Source organism: Siniperca chuatsi, linkage group LG20 (genome assembly GCF_020085105.1).
Source record: "Siniperca chuatsi isolate FFG_IHB_CAS linkage group LG20, ASM2008510v1, whole genome shotgun sequence".
NCBI classification, from domain to species: domain Eukaryota; kingdom Metazoa; phylum Chordata; class Actinopteri; order Centrarchiformes; family Sinipercidae; genus Siniperca; species Siniperca chuatsi.
Genome location: NC_058061.1, coordinates 3,735,375 through 3,754,675, shown reverse-complemented (window position 1 = coordinate 3,754,675; position 19,301 = coordinate 3,735,375). Strand labels below are relative to the sequence as shown.

The following is a 19,301-nucleotide window of genomic DNA, read 5'->3' as shown; positions in this document are numbered from 1 at the left end:
GATAACTTCTGTTATGAATTGGCGCTATAAAAATAAACTGAATTGAATTGAACAGTTTATTATCTCTTCACATCTTTTCAAGTATGAAAATAACAATATTGAAAATAAATAATAATAAATAATATTGTGAATTACATTGTGATTTTGATTGACCACCATATGTACCACATAACTATGGAGAAGTCAGTGTCAATAGTTGACCAAATGCTTTTTACTGTGCTGGAATGAAAACATGTCACCAACATCCTGTGCTGCTTATTCCTGCTGACATTAAACTTTTAAGGTTGCTGCATTTTAACTTTTCTTATTTTACTCTGCAAAAGTGCATGATAAATAGTCTTTTCTTTAATTTGAACACATAGTCTGGCATTATTTTACCCCAAAGACCTCGAATGACTGCAGGAAGCAGCTACACACAGATTGCTGAGTTACAATAGATGATTAATAATGACGATTAGAATAATACACATCACAGTGGCATATGAAATTCTGTTGTCTTAAATAATTTAGACATTTCATCACAACCAGAGCTCACACATCACTTGAAAGGGATTTTTTAAAAATCGTGATTTTAGGGCAACAAAAAGATTAGATTCATATACAATTTGACATAAACAGCAGTTCATAAAAATGCACAGGTGCTAGGCATACTGGTATAGTAGGAATGTGGACTGTGAATTGCTGACCACATGGATAATGTACCCATATGATTCACAGTGTGTGGTTTGTGTTTTTGGTTTATATTTGTGACGACTCCACTGGATCTTTAACGCCCCGCTCTAGTATTTATATATTTACAATAAATCAGTAAACAAAGTTACTGCGTAGCCCACTCAAATGTCATTCTTCATGTCAACCGAACACCACAGAAAGTCACTTGGAGGATACAAGAGTGAACACCTTCCTCATCAAATATACTGTATTCTTCTCCCCTTATCTGGCTTGCTGGTAGAGAGGCAACAATAGTACAAGTCTCTTTATTCAGCTGAAGAGTTTTGTTCCGAAACACTATACATCCATGAAGTTCATTCTTGACCTTATTAATAGAAGTTTGACAAAATAATCTTAACTCAAGGTCCACTTACTAGCATTTTCTGGAGCTTTCAATCACATCTCACAGTTTTCATACATTGTGATTTTGATTGACCACCATACAATATTATTTATTACATAATTAGTGACATTGTATTTATACTGTACTTCACCATCTACCAGTAAACCCACTTGGTACTCGACACTTAGTTTATCTTATACTTATACCAACATGTTACTTAATTTATTTCTGACCTGTTTATAGTGTATAATATCGTTTTCTCCTGTGTGCACTGACGTAAAGAAGAGCTACTGGAACAAAGAGTTTCCCTACGGGGATCAATAAAGTATTTCTGATTCTGATTCTGATTCTGACATCCAGCAAAACAATGAAGAAAATGCTAGCACGTGAAATTTGACTTAAAGCTGCACTAATCAATATTTTTATTTGAACGGTGGATCAAATGACAATGTGTAATGAGAAAAGGGGTCACTCAAGGGATAAACACGCAGAGAATTAGCGCCTCATCTCTACAGAGATTTTTAGCATCTTTCAGTTCATTGTTTTGGTTTATCAGCCCACAGCTTTACTGTTTTGGTTCACTCTCACGTTTCTGTTGTTTCCAGCCACAGCAGGTTTTCAGTGAAAAAGCTCAGATGAACCCACTGTACACCACCTGCTCAGCCCCAAACAGCAGACAGACAAAGTTAGCAATTAGCCGGTGAACATAGCATAGTGGAGCATTTAGCAACTAAAGAGACATATTTCCCTCAGGAGTAGGAATATTGGGCGTACATTCATCAGGTGGACACAAAAACGACTTTAAATGAATGCTTGTGTTGCTAACATCTGTTTGCTAACAAGCTCATCATAACAGCTTTATAAGATGATAATATGTCAATGTTGAGTTTACAGCTTGTTGTGCTGGATATAAAAATAACACTTAATGCAGGTTCAAGATTATTTTGTCGAATTACACATCCAGTTTGGATAAAACATTTCCTGAAATTAGGGGAATATGTGAGAAACATTTCTAAAAGCAATAGTTAAACATTCTGGGAAACACGCTTATTCACTTACTTTCTGAGAGTTACTGTGGATGAGAAGATTAAGACCACTCTTAAGTCTGTGTGTTAATTCTGGCACTGGAACCGGGACCAATTAGCCTAGCTTAGCATAAAGACTGGAAGCAAGGGGAAACAGATAGCCTGTCTTGTTTGTTTAAACGTAAAAAAAAGACAATTTTTGGTTTTAGGGAGAGTAACTATTTCATTGGAGTATTTTTGGACATTGGAGACATGCAGGCTAGCTGTTCGCCTTGTTTTCAGTCTTTATGCTAAGCTATGCTAATCACCTCCTGGCTCTAGCTCAATTCATAACGCATGCCAGTGGCATCGATCTTCTCATGTAATTCTCAGAAAGGAAGCAAATGACTTCAAACTTCACTACTAACCCACTATGTGCTTGACTTTAATGAAAGCAGTAAATGCCACACATGTATTCATGGTAGACATATTATTTTGGAACAAAACTCTTCAGGTAGAAAATATGGAATGTGTTTATCTTCCTGGAAAGTTGATGAAAGTAGCATGACTGCACCAAGCTGACTGAGAACAGAGGAAGATAGCACAACACAAAATTAACAAACACTATGACCAGACCAATTGTTTGTGACAGCAAAAAAAGAAATTAAAAACTGAAAACAAAATAACTTAGTCACTGCCCCTGTAGCATGTGAGTCCAGTGTCCGCTGGGATGGAATCCAGTTCAGTGCAGTCCAGCGGCACGAGCTTCAAGTTCTCACAGATGCAAGATAGCCAAAAAAAAAAAGAAAGTGTGCAAGCAGGAATACAACAGAGAATTTCTATGGCAGGAAAACATTAAAGAATATGGAGTGCTGTACATTCACACCCAAAGTGACACAGATCCAAACTCAGCTTGGTCACGTGCATCCACTAACCTCTCATTTTATAAAGTCTGCAGTGTCCTTTATCCCCGTCCCCATCAATTTTCTCCTGAAAGTCTGTATAATGTCCCTCCTGAGGTTTAGGAGACTGATGCAGTCTCTCTCTTGCTCTCTAGCCTCGCCCCAGCTCAGAAAAGGTTTTAGCGTACTCCAGTGATGTGGCAGAAAATGATGACAACGACAGCTGGGGGTTTCTCCCAGAACACGTATCTAGGACAAAGCTGTTCCTCTCTCTCATAGCGACGTGGACTGCTTGATGCTGTGAAAGCTGACCCTTGAAGGTGAAGTGGGGATGGACATAGCCTGGGTCATCCTGGCTCGGATGGAGTGCTGCTCCTGCCAACGGTGGAACCGCTTCCTCACAGCTGATCGCACCTGTCAACAGCAAACCAGGAAGACTCAGTCAGTTGATTGACCATTGTGTTAACTTGGTAATGACTTGATTCATGTGTATATTACCTCATCATCTTTTTTTGCTGTTAATAATAACATTGTGCATATTTTAACATGCAATGTACATGGATGCTAAAAGCTGACATTAACATAAAAGTACTTCTAACGAAGTAAGGCGCATGAGGTGCCTCAGTTCAGTGTATTTTAATGTTCAGGTTAAAGTTATCAATATATGCAAAATATATCTACAGAAAGTGATAAATGCAAATGTTAAGAGATCTAAAACAGACAGATTCACAATAAAAGTCAGTGTGTCTGGTTAAATATGGTTCAAATGCAAAAGCAAAAGAATATGGTTTGATCGATTATTATGATTAACCAAAAATGTTTGACACATATAAAGACTAGACTGCATGAAAACTGTAAGACAGTAAGTAAACAAGACAAAATACTGCGATAGATATTAAGTTAATTTAAGATATTAAGTTAAAATTATGACATAACAAGTCAAAACGTTGAATTATTAAGTCTAAATGATTAACATTATTAAGAAAAAGTGTGAATTATAAGATATTGAGTCAATGTTTATCTTACTACCTCAGAATTCTGACTTAATATCTCATAATTTAACTTAGTATCTCTAAATTTTGACTGAGATTTTGACTTATCTCATAATGTTGATTTAAAACCTCAACTGTAACTATCTCATGATTTGAATTACCATGAGCACTTTTATTTTTATTATTCCTTTAACTTAAACATTTGTTTTTTTTTTCCTGGCAGAAATGGGCTTCCACATGTTTCAGTCTCTGCAATGTAAAACTGAATCTACAGCTAAACTTCATATATAATTTGTAAACAGAATCTATGTAGCAACATGCTATAAATCATGTTAATGATGCTTTAAAAGGGTTCCTCCTCTCTCACTCCCATTCTAAAATCAATTGTCCCACTTCTGTACACCTCGTGCCTCCAGTAATCACAATATAGTTTCAAAGGAAGAGTTTTAACCTAAAAAGCTGATCCACATAAAATACCAAAACCTAATTTTGACACACTATAATATTTTAAAGCTCAGTTCATCAGCGTACAAACCGGCATTATGTTTGGCTAGTGTCCTCTGGCCTGAAGTAAGATCATTCAATCCTCTACACACATGTTTCAGTACTAAATGTTTTCCTTTTCTCTTGAATGTGACTCTGGGTGTCCTTTGTTCATCTGTCTCATTTCTTCCCCCTGCCTTTCTGCTACGCTCAGCCTGTAACAAAACACTAAATCAATATCCTCTGCAAGCTACACATGCTGTTTAAGCCCCTTATTGGAGCTACAACAAGGTTCATGATGAGATATTCATTCATCATCCAGCCGGCTAACACAGTGTGAGACGGTAACCAAAGGGCGGCAGTCAGCTGATTTAACATCCACATGCTACTCGAGGAATAACTTGTAAGGTAATGATTATTCTGTGATAAGTCTGTGGCTAGATGGAGCTGGGTCTTGCTGACTGAAACATCAGATTATGATTCAGCTGATGAACCACCTCGATTAAACCCAAAGAGCTAACATAATCCCCATTATCACGGTGAAAAGGTCAAGCGATAACGTAATTATCTTCATGCCTACTTTCTGACTCAGGTGGCACGATTAGGGTCTATTCAGCGACATCAGGCAGTATTTCACAGGTTGAAGTCAAAGCCAAAAGGGTATTGATCATAACTTTGGAGAGCATGATGGGGTAGTTAATTTACCATTTTAAGTATCAAGCTGTCCTTTCTGAGATGAAACCTTTAAAGGCCCTAAAAATCTATTTCCTGATGGGGTCCCACATAAACACAACATTTTTTGCCAAAGTTCAAACAGTTTTTTTTTTGTTCTCACTGGTTTGAAGTGGGCAGGGCTCATTTGGAAAAAGGTGATGTCACGTATTTCTGTGCACCAATCAGAATTTAGCAATATATCAATTACAATGTGATGACACCTGTTCGGTTGTTTGTTTCTGTTGCCAGCACTGTCAGTCAAATCTGATCAAACCACACCCACAATTACTGAATTTTTCAGCTTTAAACGGACAGTTCACCCCAAAATCAAAAACACATATTTTTCCTCTTACCTGTAGTGTAACTCTCTTTCCAGACATCATGACCCGGTTACTGAAGATAATCCACAGATTTGTTGTGAGCAGTTTCATGTAGGAACTATTGGTAGAAAGAAAATAGTTCCTACATAAAACTGCTCACAACAAATCTGTGGATTATCTTCAGTAACCGGGTCATGGTGTCTGGAAACAGGCGTTGCTGTTGAGTTTTTCAAATGTATGTATTTGATGCTTTGAGCGCCACAAGCCGAGCGCCATATAGTCCCATTATACGGCCGATATCTTCAAAACTCTGCAACTCACACCAAAACAATCTAGATGGATAAACAGCACTGCAGGTAAGAGGAAAAATATGTATTTTTGATTTTGGGGTGAACTGTCCCTTTAAACTCTGATAGTAACACTTGTGTAAAGTAAAACTGTAACTGTACAGAAAAACATATTTTCAGCGGCTTTCAAAATCTTTTGATATGAAGACAGAAAGGTAAAAAAAATAGAAACAGGGTCAAGAAGTTACAATATTTACTTACTGAACCACTACAGCTGCCGTTAATTATATTGCTAAGACGTGATCTGGTGCCGGTGCATCCTGGTAAGAGTTTGACGCCGCTTATATTGTTTGTATTTGCATGTATTTTATTTCTGAATGCATGTTTTTTTATGCTCCTTTTCAGCCACGTTAGCAGCTTGGCTCTAAGGCAAAGTCGGTCAGTTGGTCCACCACTTTGGTCCAGACTGAAATATCTCAACAACTATTGGATGGATTGCCACGAAATTATATACAGACATTCATGATTGCCATAAAATCTGGTACAGATGTTCATGTCCCCCTCAGGATGGATTGTAATAACTTTGGTGATCCCTTAACTTTTCATCTAGCGCCATCATCATTTTATTTAATTTAATTTATTCATTTCAATATGAATTTAATTCTGTTATGTGCTATGTGTGTAGCATGAAGGGACTACAAACTTCATTTCATTATACAACCTTGTGTTGTAAAATGATAAATAAATTACTTTATCATCAGGTCAAAATTAATTAACCTAATGACATTCCCATCAGCCTCAGCTGTACTTTGTGTTTAGAGTTAATTAACAAACGTTAGCAAGCTTACACACTAAACTAAGATGGTGAACATGGTAAACATTATACCTGCTAAACATCAGCATGATAGCATTGTCATTGTGAGCATGTTAGCATGCTGACATTAGCATTTAGCTCAAAGCACCACTGAGCCTGAGTACAGCCTCACAAAGCTGCTAGCGTGGCTGTAGACTCTTAGTTTTGGGAGGTGATTCAGTGTATAAGGCTAAATCTTAGTGACCTCTTCTGTTACATCTGTTTAACTTCTGTTATCTGTTTTGTGCTGTTTGTACAGTGTAAAAAACTAAACTAAATTATGAAATAATTGTTTGCATGTCTTATTTCCTTATCCCTAGCTTGTGCAATTGTTGCAAATGTTTTCATGCCTGTCCATCCGCCAAAACAGAAATCATATTACAAAAACATGTCACGCAAAAACCTTACAAAATACTGCTACTACACACAATGATACTAATAAAAATAATAAATTACTACTAATATTAATAATAATAACATCATGCATTAAACATAAAGTAGCATTTCTGCATGCGGGCATGCATATTAATATTTCTGTGCTATTTTGAGAGGGTTTCACCCCTGATTTCTCCATGGAACCAAATTAGGGCTGACATTGTCATAAAGCATAGAAAGTGATGTCACTTATGTCGGTACATGACAAGTCTTAATTGTGCCCTAAATATAAGTGCTTCAAGCTTTATCTCTCAATTCCCTGGAATCACATACAGCAACAGCCACCAAAAAGGAGAGTGGAAGCGCCTGAAGTGGGAAGTATTATAAATAATTGTCTGAAGCGGGGGGGAACATTAAATGTTAGATCAATAAGCGGATGTGAATCTGCTTACCTCACTGTTTAGGAAGCAGTAAAATACTGACACAAAGAAGCCCTGTGTGAGAGGAGGAGGGAGATAAAGAGAGGAACAAAACATCATCAAAAAGGAGGGCATTCAAAACATCAACGCCCTGATCCTGTTTAATCGCATACACAGCAGCTTATCATACATGTTACATTCATTCAATCATCTCCAGAGAGGAACACAGTAATGTTGCTGTCCACTCATTACAATTACTTGTGTCTTTATATAAAAAAAAACATACACCCACACAACGATGACAATATACTCTGTCTCTGAAAGCCTTTTGGATGCTAAATCCTACCTGAAAGGATTCCAAAAATGAGTTGAAATATATGAAGACGATTTGAGAGATCTCATCTTCCCCCGGGTTGACAAAGAACAGCATATAGGTGATTCCCAGGAGAGGAAGAAGTACCAGTGTGGCCTTCACAGCTTTCCTGCAGACGAGGAGACAGAAATACTATTGTCTACGGGCACCACTGTCTTTTAGACAGAGTCAACACTTCACTGATCAAGTATAAAACATGAATTATTTAAGGCGTGTACATGCAGGAGTATCTGAAAAGTTTTGTCTCTTGAGTTTCTCACAGCTGAATGCAGCAGATTACATTAAATGTACCTGTATTGGATTGTCTCTGATGTGGTAGAGGCTCGCAATTTGGTCATCAGGATTCTCACAATGTTGAAGAGGAAAATGAAATTGATCTGTGGGAAAATCAAACAGACTCTTTATGAAGGCATTGTAGTGTCTAATAATGTCAGAGAAAGGCTGCTTTCTGTTCAGGGGACACAGGTTCAACAAATCACAAATACTGAGAAGAAATATCAGAAGCAAGAAGAGGGAAGGAAAACTACAGGAAAAACCATCAGATAGTACAACCGCAACTCTCAAACACATCAATAAACTAATCTATAGACGGGTTTCTTATTTGCAAACTTGCTGGAAACCAGAAAAATTACTGTTAAGAGGTAAATGTGTATGTGGCATTCATCCCCGCATTTACAAGCCAGTTTTTTACCACGCATCGCTGACAGACAAATAGCTAGCTAACATGACACATCGAATTACAGAGAGAAGTGGGAGCTAGTAGCAGTGCTAATGCTAACACAGGCTAAACAAACTGAAAAACGACCTGTGTGACCCAGACAATCAAGGCGCAGCACAGGTTAAGAGCATGAAGTTCCCCTCACACGAGTAATGTTAGCATAAAAACGTTAGCATATATGCTGTATGTTTGTAGTTTCCATGGTCCAAGTACATACAGGGAAACTTAGGAAACTGCACAGATTCAACAAATCACAAAAACTGAGAAGAAATATCAGAAGCAAGAAGAGGGAAGGAAAACTACAGGGAAAACCGTCAGACAAACTGCAACTCTCAAACACTTCAATAAATGCCATCTTTAGACTGGTTTCTTATTTACATACAACGGAGGACGTGTCGGAAGCAGGGCGGTACAACACTCATTGCCACAATGTCATGATAGTTTATGGACATTTTCAGTATTTAGAAATAAAGCAACTTGCTGGAAACCAGAAAAAAATACTGTTAAGAGGTAAATGCGTATGTGGCATTCATCCCCGCATTTCCAAAACTTTTTTTATGTTGTTGATAGACATCCAGCTAGCCAACTGACGCGAACGCCAGAGAGAAAAGGCAACTGGTAGCAGTGATAACGCTAACCCCGACTACACAGTGAGAAGCACAGGTTAAAAGAAAATATTCTGGGAAACACCCTCATTCGCTTTCTTGCTGAGAGTTAGATGAGGAGATTGATACCACTCTCATATCTGTATGGTAAAAGTAAAGCCGCCGCCAGCAGCTGGCTAACTTAGCTTAGCACAAAGACTGGAAACGGGGAAAAAGCTGGCTTGTCTCTGTCCAAAGGTAACAAAAGCTGCCCTCCAACACCTCAAAACCTCACCAATTAACACATTGTATATTGTTTGTTTAATCTGTGCAAAAACCAAAGTGTAAAAACGTCAACTGGTAGTTTTACGGGCCAGGCAACCAGGAAGTTAGTGGTCCCATCCAAGAAATAGTTCAGCAAAAATAATGTTTTTTGTGTTTTTTAATATAATTATATATTATATAATATATTATACATGATATAACACTTTAAGGGGGGCATTCTGCATAATGAGTACATTTCTGTTTGATATTTTAAAGAAGCAGTATGTGGGATTTAGTGGCATCTAGTGGTGAAATTGCATATTGCAACCATTTGAATACCACTCGCCTCACCCTTCCCTTCCAAGCGTGTAGGAGAAACTACGGTGGCTGCGAAACTCTCGAAAAATGCGAAAGGCCCAATCTAGAGCCAGTGTTTGGTTTGTCCGTTCTGGGCTACTGTAGAAACATGGCGGTGCAACATGGCGGCCTCCGCGGAAGGGGACCCGCTCCCTCTGTAGATATAAAGGGCTTATTGTAAGGTAACAAAAACACAACTATTCTTAATTTCAGGTGATTATACGCTAATGAAAACATACTTATAAATATTATATTCCTATTACTTCCTATATTATATTAATTTAGCTGTTCTGTTATATTTTGTTATGTTTTTTTAACCAAAGTATAATTTTAAATGCTAAACTTGTAATGGGGTATTTTTACATGGTGGTATTACTACTTTTACTTACAAGTAAAGGATTATTTCTTCCACCACTGTTATGGCAGCACATTTTGACACAAAGTAAAGTGTGCGTGGAACATGTGTTAATAGTGTTAATAGTTTTAGTTTGGTTTTTGTCTAGTTTTCTAGGACTAAGCTATATCAGGCTTTGGCTATAGAGATAATACTTGTTTAGCAGGATGAATTCATTCTTGGTTTTGTCTTTTGGGGGATTTGCTGACAATAAGAAAAACATTAAATAATGCCAGCAGTATCGTTAAAACTGTTTCTTGATTATCTTAAGTGCTCCTTGAGATAATTTTTCCACAATGTGATGAAAGACAAAATCAACTGCTCATGCAATAGGTGTGAATGATGTAACACGGGAGCAAAAATAGCTGTAGGAATACTTTCCAGGGCCAGTTGACCTGACCTTGGCCCAAACAGATGCATGGCAAACTTTCAAGAATCATCCATGATACTGGTCCTCACTAAACACATGCATTAATGCTTAGGTTAACATTTTTAACAACATCCTGTATTTATTCGTTTTAGCAGTACATCACTTTATTGCTGACATTAAAGGCACCGATGGTAAGGCATGGAAAGTTCACAACCACAGCACCCAGGCAGGAGATACCGCAAATATTCTGGTGACCTGACATTGATCCTGCAGGATCAAGTGCTAAGCAAAGAGATAAAAGCCAGAGAGAACTTGCTATTGAAAGCAAGACTGGAGAATTTTTTTGTGAAAGAAGCAGAGAGATATTGAAAGAGGCAGATGTGTGCTTTAGGGGAGAGTAAGGCAGCAGAAACAGAAACATAAAGTGCCTCTTGGAGAGATGACTTTCCTAAGGAGAGAAGATAAGGGAACATGCCGTTTCTGACAAGGATGGGAAGGTCGCTCCACCACTGGAGTCCCAGCGGGGAGAAAATAGTCCAAACTGAGCAGAAAAATGGCCAAATCACCACAGCGAGGGGAATTCTAGCAGAGGTAGTAGTCATAGCGAGAGGGCATGCATGTGGATAAGGACTGAGGACAGTATTTTGGAAGCTCAGCCAGGAGGGGGTTACTGTAGTCCAGACGAGAGATGACTAAAGCTTGTACAAGGAGCAGGGCTGACTCCCCAGCCAATCTGCAGGATCATTCACATGAGCCCTGCCGAAGGGCTGAGCGTCCAGCATCACATAGACTGTTAGCAGGGTGAGGAAGAGTCACAATAACGCAGCTATGTTCTGAATGCTGAAGGAGACGTCTGGCAGGTGGTTGGTGTCCAGTTTAAGATGTTATATTATGTTCTTCCCTCTTAGCTGTAATTTAAAGTTTAGCTACTGAATGTGGAGCTGGAAGCACACGAGAGAGCTTTTCGGTTAAAATGACAACACACACATTCTCAATAGTTAATAATTGATGAAATAATTTAATAAAAGCGTGAAAAACTCCCCCTGAGGGTATGGAAATTACCCAATGTTAGAGATAACTCCTAATAGGTACAAACAAGACTGAACACATGCTTGGATTTCTTTCTTGTTTTTCAGCAAAAAGTCCAAAATGATTCCCATATTTCTTGCAACTTGCCAAGTTGCAGAGATTTAAAACTTACACTTGGTAGGTAAAGTGTTGCAGCTTCAAATTTATCATTTCTAACGTGAAGAATGTGTTGCGGTTTCCAACTTCATGCCTGCCAGGCATTTTAAAGACATAATGAAGACTAATTGTATCAGCAAGTTAGGTAAAACAGGTTCTGTGCTGAATGCTGCTACTGAAGGACAAAAAACAAAAAAGTGACTCTTACCACTAACACAAGAATCATGGGACCTTGGTAGATGTAGTCTGTGTATACACCAGCTCGCTTCCCAAACCAGCACCTGAAATGTCAACAGAAGCAATCAGCCATGCTTAGTTCTAACCGGCAGATATATATTTATATTGTTCCTCATCGTCCTTCATAAAGAATTTCCCTCCGAGTTCACTATGTGTTGGAATTAATTTCCTAATTTGTGCTCAGGGGTTTTAAACACATGTTTTCCAGTCATAAATTTACCCAAAATATGAATTACAGCGCATTTGGGATCATTTTGGCCAGAGGTGAGAAATTCTTTCAAAGTTACACTTCAACTTAAACCCTTTTAGATACCACACGGTACATATGTATCATATGTATTATCAAGTTGTTAAAACCTATTTTTCTTAAAACAAATGAAAACATCTGCCAGCGTAATGAGACTATTTGTGAGATTTGCTCACAAAAAGATAAAATGTCAACAGCCTTATCCTTTAACAGTGCTACAATATCACAGGCCTTATGCTTTAAGGGCTTAAATTACAGACAAGAATGATAAAAAGGAGATTTTTTCAGCGCACATGTTTAAAACGCTTCTCACTGGTTTTAACAGACGACATCACATGACCCCAGTCCTGGCTTCTCTCCGTTGGCTCCCAGTTCGTTTTAGAAGTGATTTTAAGATTTTACTGATCACTTTTAAAGCACGTGTGGGTCTGGCCCCAAGCTACATAACCAAAAACGTTGACCCCATACGAGCCAGCCTTAGATCCTCAGGTGGGGCCCTTCTGGCTGTTCCAAAGTCGAGGCTTAAATCTAAAGGTGACCGTGCTTTTGCCATCAGGGCCCCTCGACTGTGGAGCGACCTGCCTGAGGAGATAAGGCTCGCAGAATCAGTGACTTCTTCATTTTTTAAAACTCATCTTTATAGACTTGCTTTTACGTGACGTCATCCTCTTATTCGTCTCTTTATTGCTTTTATTGTTCCCATTTCTTTTTATTTCCATTGTCAAGTTTTTCATTGTCTTTAAGTTGTCTCTTGTCTTAATTTTACCTTCATTTAGTTTTGCTTTGTTTGGCATTTCTGTCTGGCTTTCTGCTGTTATACTGCCTCCTGTTTCGTCTATGCCTTGTCTGTCAAAGCACTTTGTAAACTCTGTTTTTAAAGGTGCTATATAAATAAAGTTATTGTTATTATCATAATCCGTTTTCACCTATCTAATAGGTGCAAAACCCTAACCACTTTTATCAATCAAGCACTAAGCACTTCCAATCAAAGTGAAAATGGTCGCAGGGGTAAAGTGTAATTAGGAATACTGTTCAATGCAAATGTCATTACAACAGGTTATTAATAGACATTCATCTCCTTAATGCAATACAGTTTGACTTTGCCCTTGTCCTTTTATTACCGAGCAAAGAAAAAAGTTTCCTTGAATATCTAAGAAGAATTTTACATCAAGAGTCACAACAAAGGGCTTACTTCTCATTGTCGTAGTACAGCTTCCCAATGGCCCATGCCACAATTATAGGGAATGGTATACCTGTGAGGCAAACAAAACAAAAAAAGTTACAGATTCTTCTTTCATCTTTCTCTGCTATTCAGATCACAAAATATCACTCCGGGGATTTCTGCTGCAATTTGAAATCCTTGTCTTTTTTTCCCCCAGCATAGCACCAGCGCCTGCCAAGCTCTGTCAAAAGCAATTGTTGCTTGTGTGCTGTGATCCACAGATGCAGGCCGAGACATGTCACCATCTGAATATTTCTATAATGAATGAAAAGCTGGACTCTGGTTGATGATAATGCAGAGTGATCTTCTGATTTACTGACTTATAGGCGTATAATAGGGCAGACAAACAGCCATCACTTACATCTAAATGATACTAACAGAACCATAAAGACCCTGCCAGCTGCTGTGTCACAAATGTAAGTCTCACGTCTCTGGAAACTTTCCACCTCATTAGCAATATACTGTCATCAGTGTAACGTTAAACCTCAGGAAAATCTACTCTCACAGCCCCGAATTTCTTGAAAAATGTCATTTGTCTTGATGTTCTCGTCGCTTGTCCATACCGCTCTGCCTTTATAATATTTCTGCTCTTGAAGCCGGAGTTAAAGCTAAGCGAAGCAAATAAAATTTGATCTTATTTATTTTTTCACAGCTGTTCTGAAATGTGCTGCCATCTCCCCTTCACACGGAGGCGTCACGCTGCCCTGGGGGAAATGTAATCCAGCTGGCACAATACACCTAATCTCAACAGCACATAGTTTAGTTTGACAGTGTGAAACGGGGTGTTAGTGAACTCCACACCGATACATTTCCCAGCTGCCACACGAAATCCTGGTATCTCCATCAAGTCAACTGCTCCCATTGTTGGGTAAGTTTGTGTCTGACCTTCAGTTTGTTCTACTGAAATGAAATGTACCCAAACTGACTGGAGTTAAACGAATAGTTTTGGGAAATACAATCACTTGCGAGTTTAATGAAAAAAAAAATGGATACCACGCTCATGTCTAGAGCTAGAGCCAGAAGGTGATTAGCTTAGCTTAGCATAAAGACTGGAAGCAGAGGGAAACAGCTAGCCTGGCACATAACTCCCCATAAAACTCCATTTTGTCACTTTTACATTTCTGTTTGCGTACGTATTAAACGAACAATATACAACATGTTAGTTATTGAGCTTTAGAGGTGTTGGTGGATGTAATTTTGAACTTTGGACAGAGCCAGTCTAGCTGTTTTCCCCTGCCTCCAGTCTTTATGCTAAGCTAAGCTAACCGCCTCCTGGCTCTATCTTCATACTCACAGACATGAGCGTGGTAGCCATATTCTCATCAAGTCAGTTGCTCCAGTTGTAAGTAAAATTTGTATCAGACCTTCAGTTCAATCTATTGAGCAATGGTTTGATTTTTTGTCTAATTTAAATTAAGTTGAGATTGAATTTACCCAAACCGACTGGAGTTATTAAATGAATAGTTCAACATTTTGGTAAATACACTTATCTTTCTGAGAGTTTTATGAGTAAAACTGATATCGCTCTCACGTCTGTACGCTAAGTACTGAGCTAGAGCCAGGAGATGGTTAGTTTAGCTTAGCATAAAGACTGGAAGCAGAGGGAAACAGCTAGCCTGGCACATAACTCCCCATAAACCCACATTTCTGTTCGTGTACAGATTAAACAAACACAACACAATGTGTTAATTAATAAGCTTTAGAGGAGTTGGTAGCTAGGAGGCTAGCTATTTTCCCAATGCTTCCAGTCTTCATGCTAAGCTAAGCTAACCACTTCCTGGCTTCCGCTCCATATTTAACGCACAGACATGAGAGTGATATCGATCTTCATGTTTAACTCTCAGCAAGACTGCAAATGAGTGCATTTCCCCAAAAGTCTTACTATTTCTTTAAGGTTTTCATTCAGCTGTAGCGATAAGTTAACTGCGCAGGTTGTTTAAAGAGACACAGTAAGTGTACGTACACCAGCCGATGCAGATGAACATCCACTTGCGCAGCTTGTCGGTGGAGTAGGTGAGGACGATGGCGGTGTGGAGGTAACAGCCCTCACCAAACATCCAAAAGAAATTGGTGGAGTGGAAATAGTTGAAGGAAGCGGTGACGAGACGGCACCAAACCTACAAAAGGAATTCTTCTGTTAAACATTTTACAGTTTCTGTTTTTAAAGCATAACACAAGTTCTTTAAGTTACATTATCATCATTTCAACACATTTTTCCTTGTTGGTGTGTCTGAGGAAGCTCCATTTCAGATTCAAGGTTTGGCTGCTAAAAAACCTTTTACTGTAAAGCAAGAAACATCTTCTTTTTTCATGACGTTTGCTAAAAGTTTTATTTCCGAGCAACATACATACGGGCGATAAATGAAAGGAAAAACCTGTAAAACGAGTGGAGAAATATTACCAGTGTGGATGCTTCACTACAGGTCACGAGGGCTCACTGAATGGTTTGATGAGTAAACCAAATGCTGTGGGCTTCAGAGTCACCAGATCTCAACCCAACTAATGGGAGATTTTGGATGTCAGATACGCTTGTTCGCCACATAGAGTTTACATACTTGGAGAATCTATGACCAGGAGTGTTCAAACTCAGGCTCATGGCGACCCAACACCTTACTAAATCACATTATCGCCCATTTTTTTTGCTGTGATTTGACACCTATTATCCTTAGCTCACGAAATTCAGCAGGTGACTCTCACTTTCAGTTTGAAATTCAGTTGCTGGACCGTCCTTGTAGACACCAAGAAGGAAGAATTTTGCAAACTCTTAAACAGAGATAAACTAGTTAAATATTCTGCTTGCCATGCTTCATTGCCAACAAAAAATTAAATTGTGGCGAGAGGAACAGTTGATTATTAATTTCTTTCATTAGAGGATGATCATGTGTAGCCAGCTAACACATACAGGTCTGACTACAAATACAGGGGTATATTTACAGGATGTCATAAATGATTTAAAGTATAAAAGCTGGATGTTTTCGTCCGTTTCTCAATACTTTCTGATTTCCATACATTGTCTGTGGCACCCAGCTCCAAGCCCATTGGTTCCTACTGAAGACGTAAACCTTAAAAAATGGCTCACAAATATACAGTTTCATTTTTAAAAGAGGTAAAACAATTTCCTAAAGCAGCTGCTCGCTGTAGTTTTTATCAAACAAACAGGAGGAAACAGTGCATTTGTTGGGGACTATTTTCAGCGGCGGATTAATCCACATGTGGTGCTCTAGTGAGTGTTTGGGGCAGCAGGACGGTGTGTGTGGGACTGAGTCAGAATAAACTACAGTGTGTGTGTTCATGATAATGAAGCAACATGTCAGCCAGTGCAACAGAGCGGCTCATTGATGTGTTTTTAATAGTTTCTGGACAACAGTGGAGCTCTGCGGCTCAGAGGAAGAAGATATATATACAGACAATACTTGTTAGTCGGATGCATTTATTGTTGGTTTTCATGTTTGCTTGGGATTTGTTGACACAAAAAGTGCTTCTTGTTGCATATGTCAGAGATCAACAGACAAAGTGATACGTACCACGTTGCTTTCATGCACCTCGGGACTCATTGTCAATTGGACGATAAACCAGGTGGCGTTCCTCAGGATGAAGGCTGTGATGAGGTTCCAGTGGATGATGTTTCTCAGGCAGCGGATGCTCCTGTGAGGTGAACAGAGGAAAATAACCTCAGGTGTTTATGCCTCTTTTTCAACATTTCTCCTGCAGTGCCTGGGAAAATAATATGATTTCACACTGAGAAGAAAGATGAAAGATGGGGGGGGGGGAGTAAAGCTCAAACTGGTGGGAAATATCTGAATTAAATATCTCTTTTCTGCTGAGTATTTTAAACAAAGACATTAAACTCACAGTATTTAGCTATTCCTCAACCATGAGATCCCCCTTAAAGTAATCCCGGAAAAACAGAAAATGAAGATGATTAATAATGAAGAGATGTAGCCTCAAAGTAACATTTCCCATCACTCCCCAGTGCCCCTCACCCCTAATATAATATGAAGTAACATTTCATTCCCACTGTTTGCACTCCTGCTTGTGTCACGTCCTGAACGTCTGATGTTTTTTTAATGCTGTAAATAAATCGACCTTAGGATACAATTAAAATCTGCTTAATCGCCTCAGAGCAAGCGGTCAAAAATAGAAGCACACAACTGAACGGACAGAACAAACCAACCTCGGTCACTGTAGCGACAGCCTCGTTTGTTGTCACCAGCTGACGGCATTATCAGCGAGCAAAGGCTGCTTCCCCCTCCGCCAACGATGAATGACATGATTTATTTTTTAGTATGCATCAATTCTTAATAGGTGTCACTTGCACTGGCTTTGTGCTGACTGAGCAGACCCGCATGAGCAAGATTTTTCCAGTGGCATTGTATTATTGTGCCTTTTTACATTTTTTTTAACCATGGAGCTCTTAAAGAAAACAACAGCCTCATTTACACAATAACAGCTGCATAGAAGTGCTGCAAAAAGAATAATCATAATATAACAGAGAAGTAAAAAACAAAGCAGCCTTAAGGTACAGAAAATAAATAAAGTTATGGTATATAAAGTGTGTTGACCCACAAACAAGCAGCTAATTCCCCCCCCCATTATGTCACACTGTTACAGGAGCTGCCATTAGTATCACAAAGGCAGCGGCTGCTGTGCCAGAAGCACAGTCGTATTCATTACGCTGTGTGACCTCACTTCCCTCGGCTTCCCGCTGGTGGGGCCAGCACGGCCTGACGCGTATTAATTAACAGGGAAGCCGAAACACTCCCGCGGACACGTCTTTGTTAAAAACACAGTGAAATAAATAAAAATACATTTGTTCTTATCCTGCGTCTCTGCATTGACGGTTCAGCTGTTTCGTGTTATAGGAGTCGTAAGCAGTGACCAGAGGTGGAAGAAGTATTCAGATCTTTTTACTTAAGTAAAAGCAGCAACACTACAGTGTCAAAATACTGTCACAAGTAAAAGTCCTGTATTCAAAATCTTACTTCAGTAAAAGTACACAAGTACTAACATCAAAATATACTTAAAGTAAAAGTAGTCATTATGCAAAATAATGTTTATTATATTATTGGATTATAATTATTGATGCTTTAATGTGTACATCACTTTAATTAGTTAATTTGAATTACTTATTTAATTACTTGCTGTGTAACTTAACATTTAATAACATAATTTATTAGTTGATTTATATTCTGTATTAATGATATAAATCTGCAAAGTAACTAGTAACTACAGCTGTCAAATAAGTGCAGTTGAGTAAAAAGTAGCATAAAATGGAAATACTCAAGTAAAGTATAAGTACCTCAAAATTATATTTAAGTACAGTAACTGAGTAAATGTACATTCCACCACTGGCAGTAACACACCTAACCTATTTTATTTTACATTGTATTATATAACTTATATCACTGTATAATAATACTATACTGGTATCGTGGATTTTCTATATTGTATTATATGCTACATCATGTCTTCCATTGGATATATTTCTAAGTTTTGTATCGTTTCTGTATAGTATAATATAGTATATGTTGAATGTATGTCCGACAAAAGCCTTTTTTCAGCATTTTGAGTATTTTCTTTTTCTCTTCCTGTAAAATATATTTAATGACTCGTTCTGCACTCAGAGGCGTTTACATTAATGTATCTGATCAAATGTGATTTGGTGCGGCCGTCGTATAAAACTGGCTTCGTTAGCTTGTGTGTCGTGGTTGCTAGTGCAGCAGTGTGTTTGGATATTCGTTAAAACCTTGTTTAAATTTCCAAAAGAGGGTGGTTTAATTTATTAATATCTTCCTCTTCCTGATCTAACAACACAGGTGAGGGAGGCGTGGGTGAAGGTGAACAGTCGCCTGCAGCTAGAAAATTGTCGTGCTTGCCCTCGTGCTCGCTAAATCGTGGCTGCTTTCCGAACAATTTAATCAAATTCCTCTTGACGTTATACTCTGAC

At 38.5% G+C, this 19,301-nt stretch overlaps 1 protein-coding gene across 2 annotated transcripts in view; it reads right to left on the bottom strand.

Annotated features, from left to right (window-relative positions):
• Positions 1-2,249: 2,249 nt before the first annotated feature.
• The window catches only part of LOC122867879 (corticotropin-releasing factor receptor 1-like), a 60,907-nt gene continuing 43,855 nt past the window's right edge, over positions 2,250-19,301 (bottom strand). For both annotated transcript variants that reach the window (XM_044179285.1, XM_044179286.1), the window contains exons 7-14: positions 16,879-16,999; positions 15,318-15,471; positions 13,325-13,385; positions 11,857-11,929; positions 8,068-8,153; positions 7,750-7,885; positions 7,437-7,478; positions 2,250-3,374 (exon numbers count right to left, since the gene is read on the bottom strand). In XM_044179285.1, coding sequence (XP_044035220.1) covers positions 3,234-3,374; positions 7,437-7,478; positions 7,750-7,885; positions 8,068-8,153; positions 11,857-11,929; positions 13,325-13,385; positions 15,318-15,471; positions 16,879-16,999 — 814 coding nt within the window. In that variant the 3' untranslated portion in view covers positions 2,250-3,233. The remainder of the gene's footprint in view (positions 3,375-7,436; positions 7,479-7,749; positions 7,886-8,067; positions 8,154-11,856; positions 11,930-13,324; positions 13,386-15,317; positions 15,472-16,878; positions 17,000-19,301) is intronic.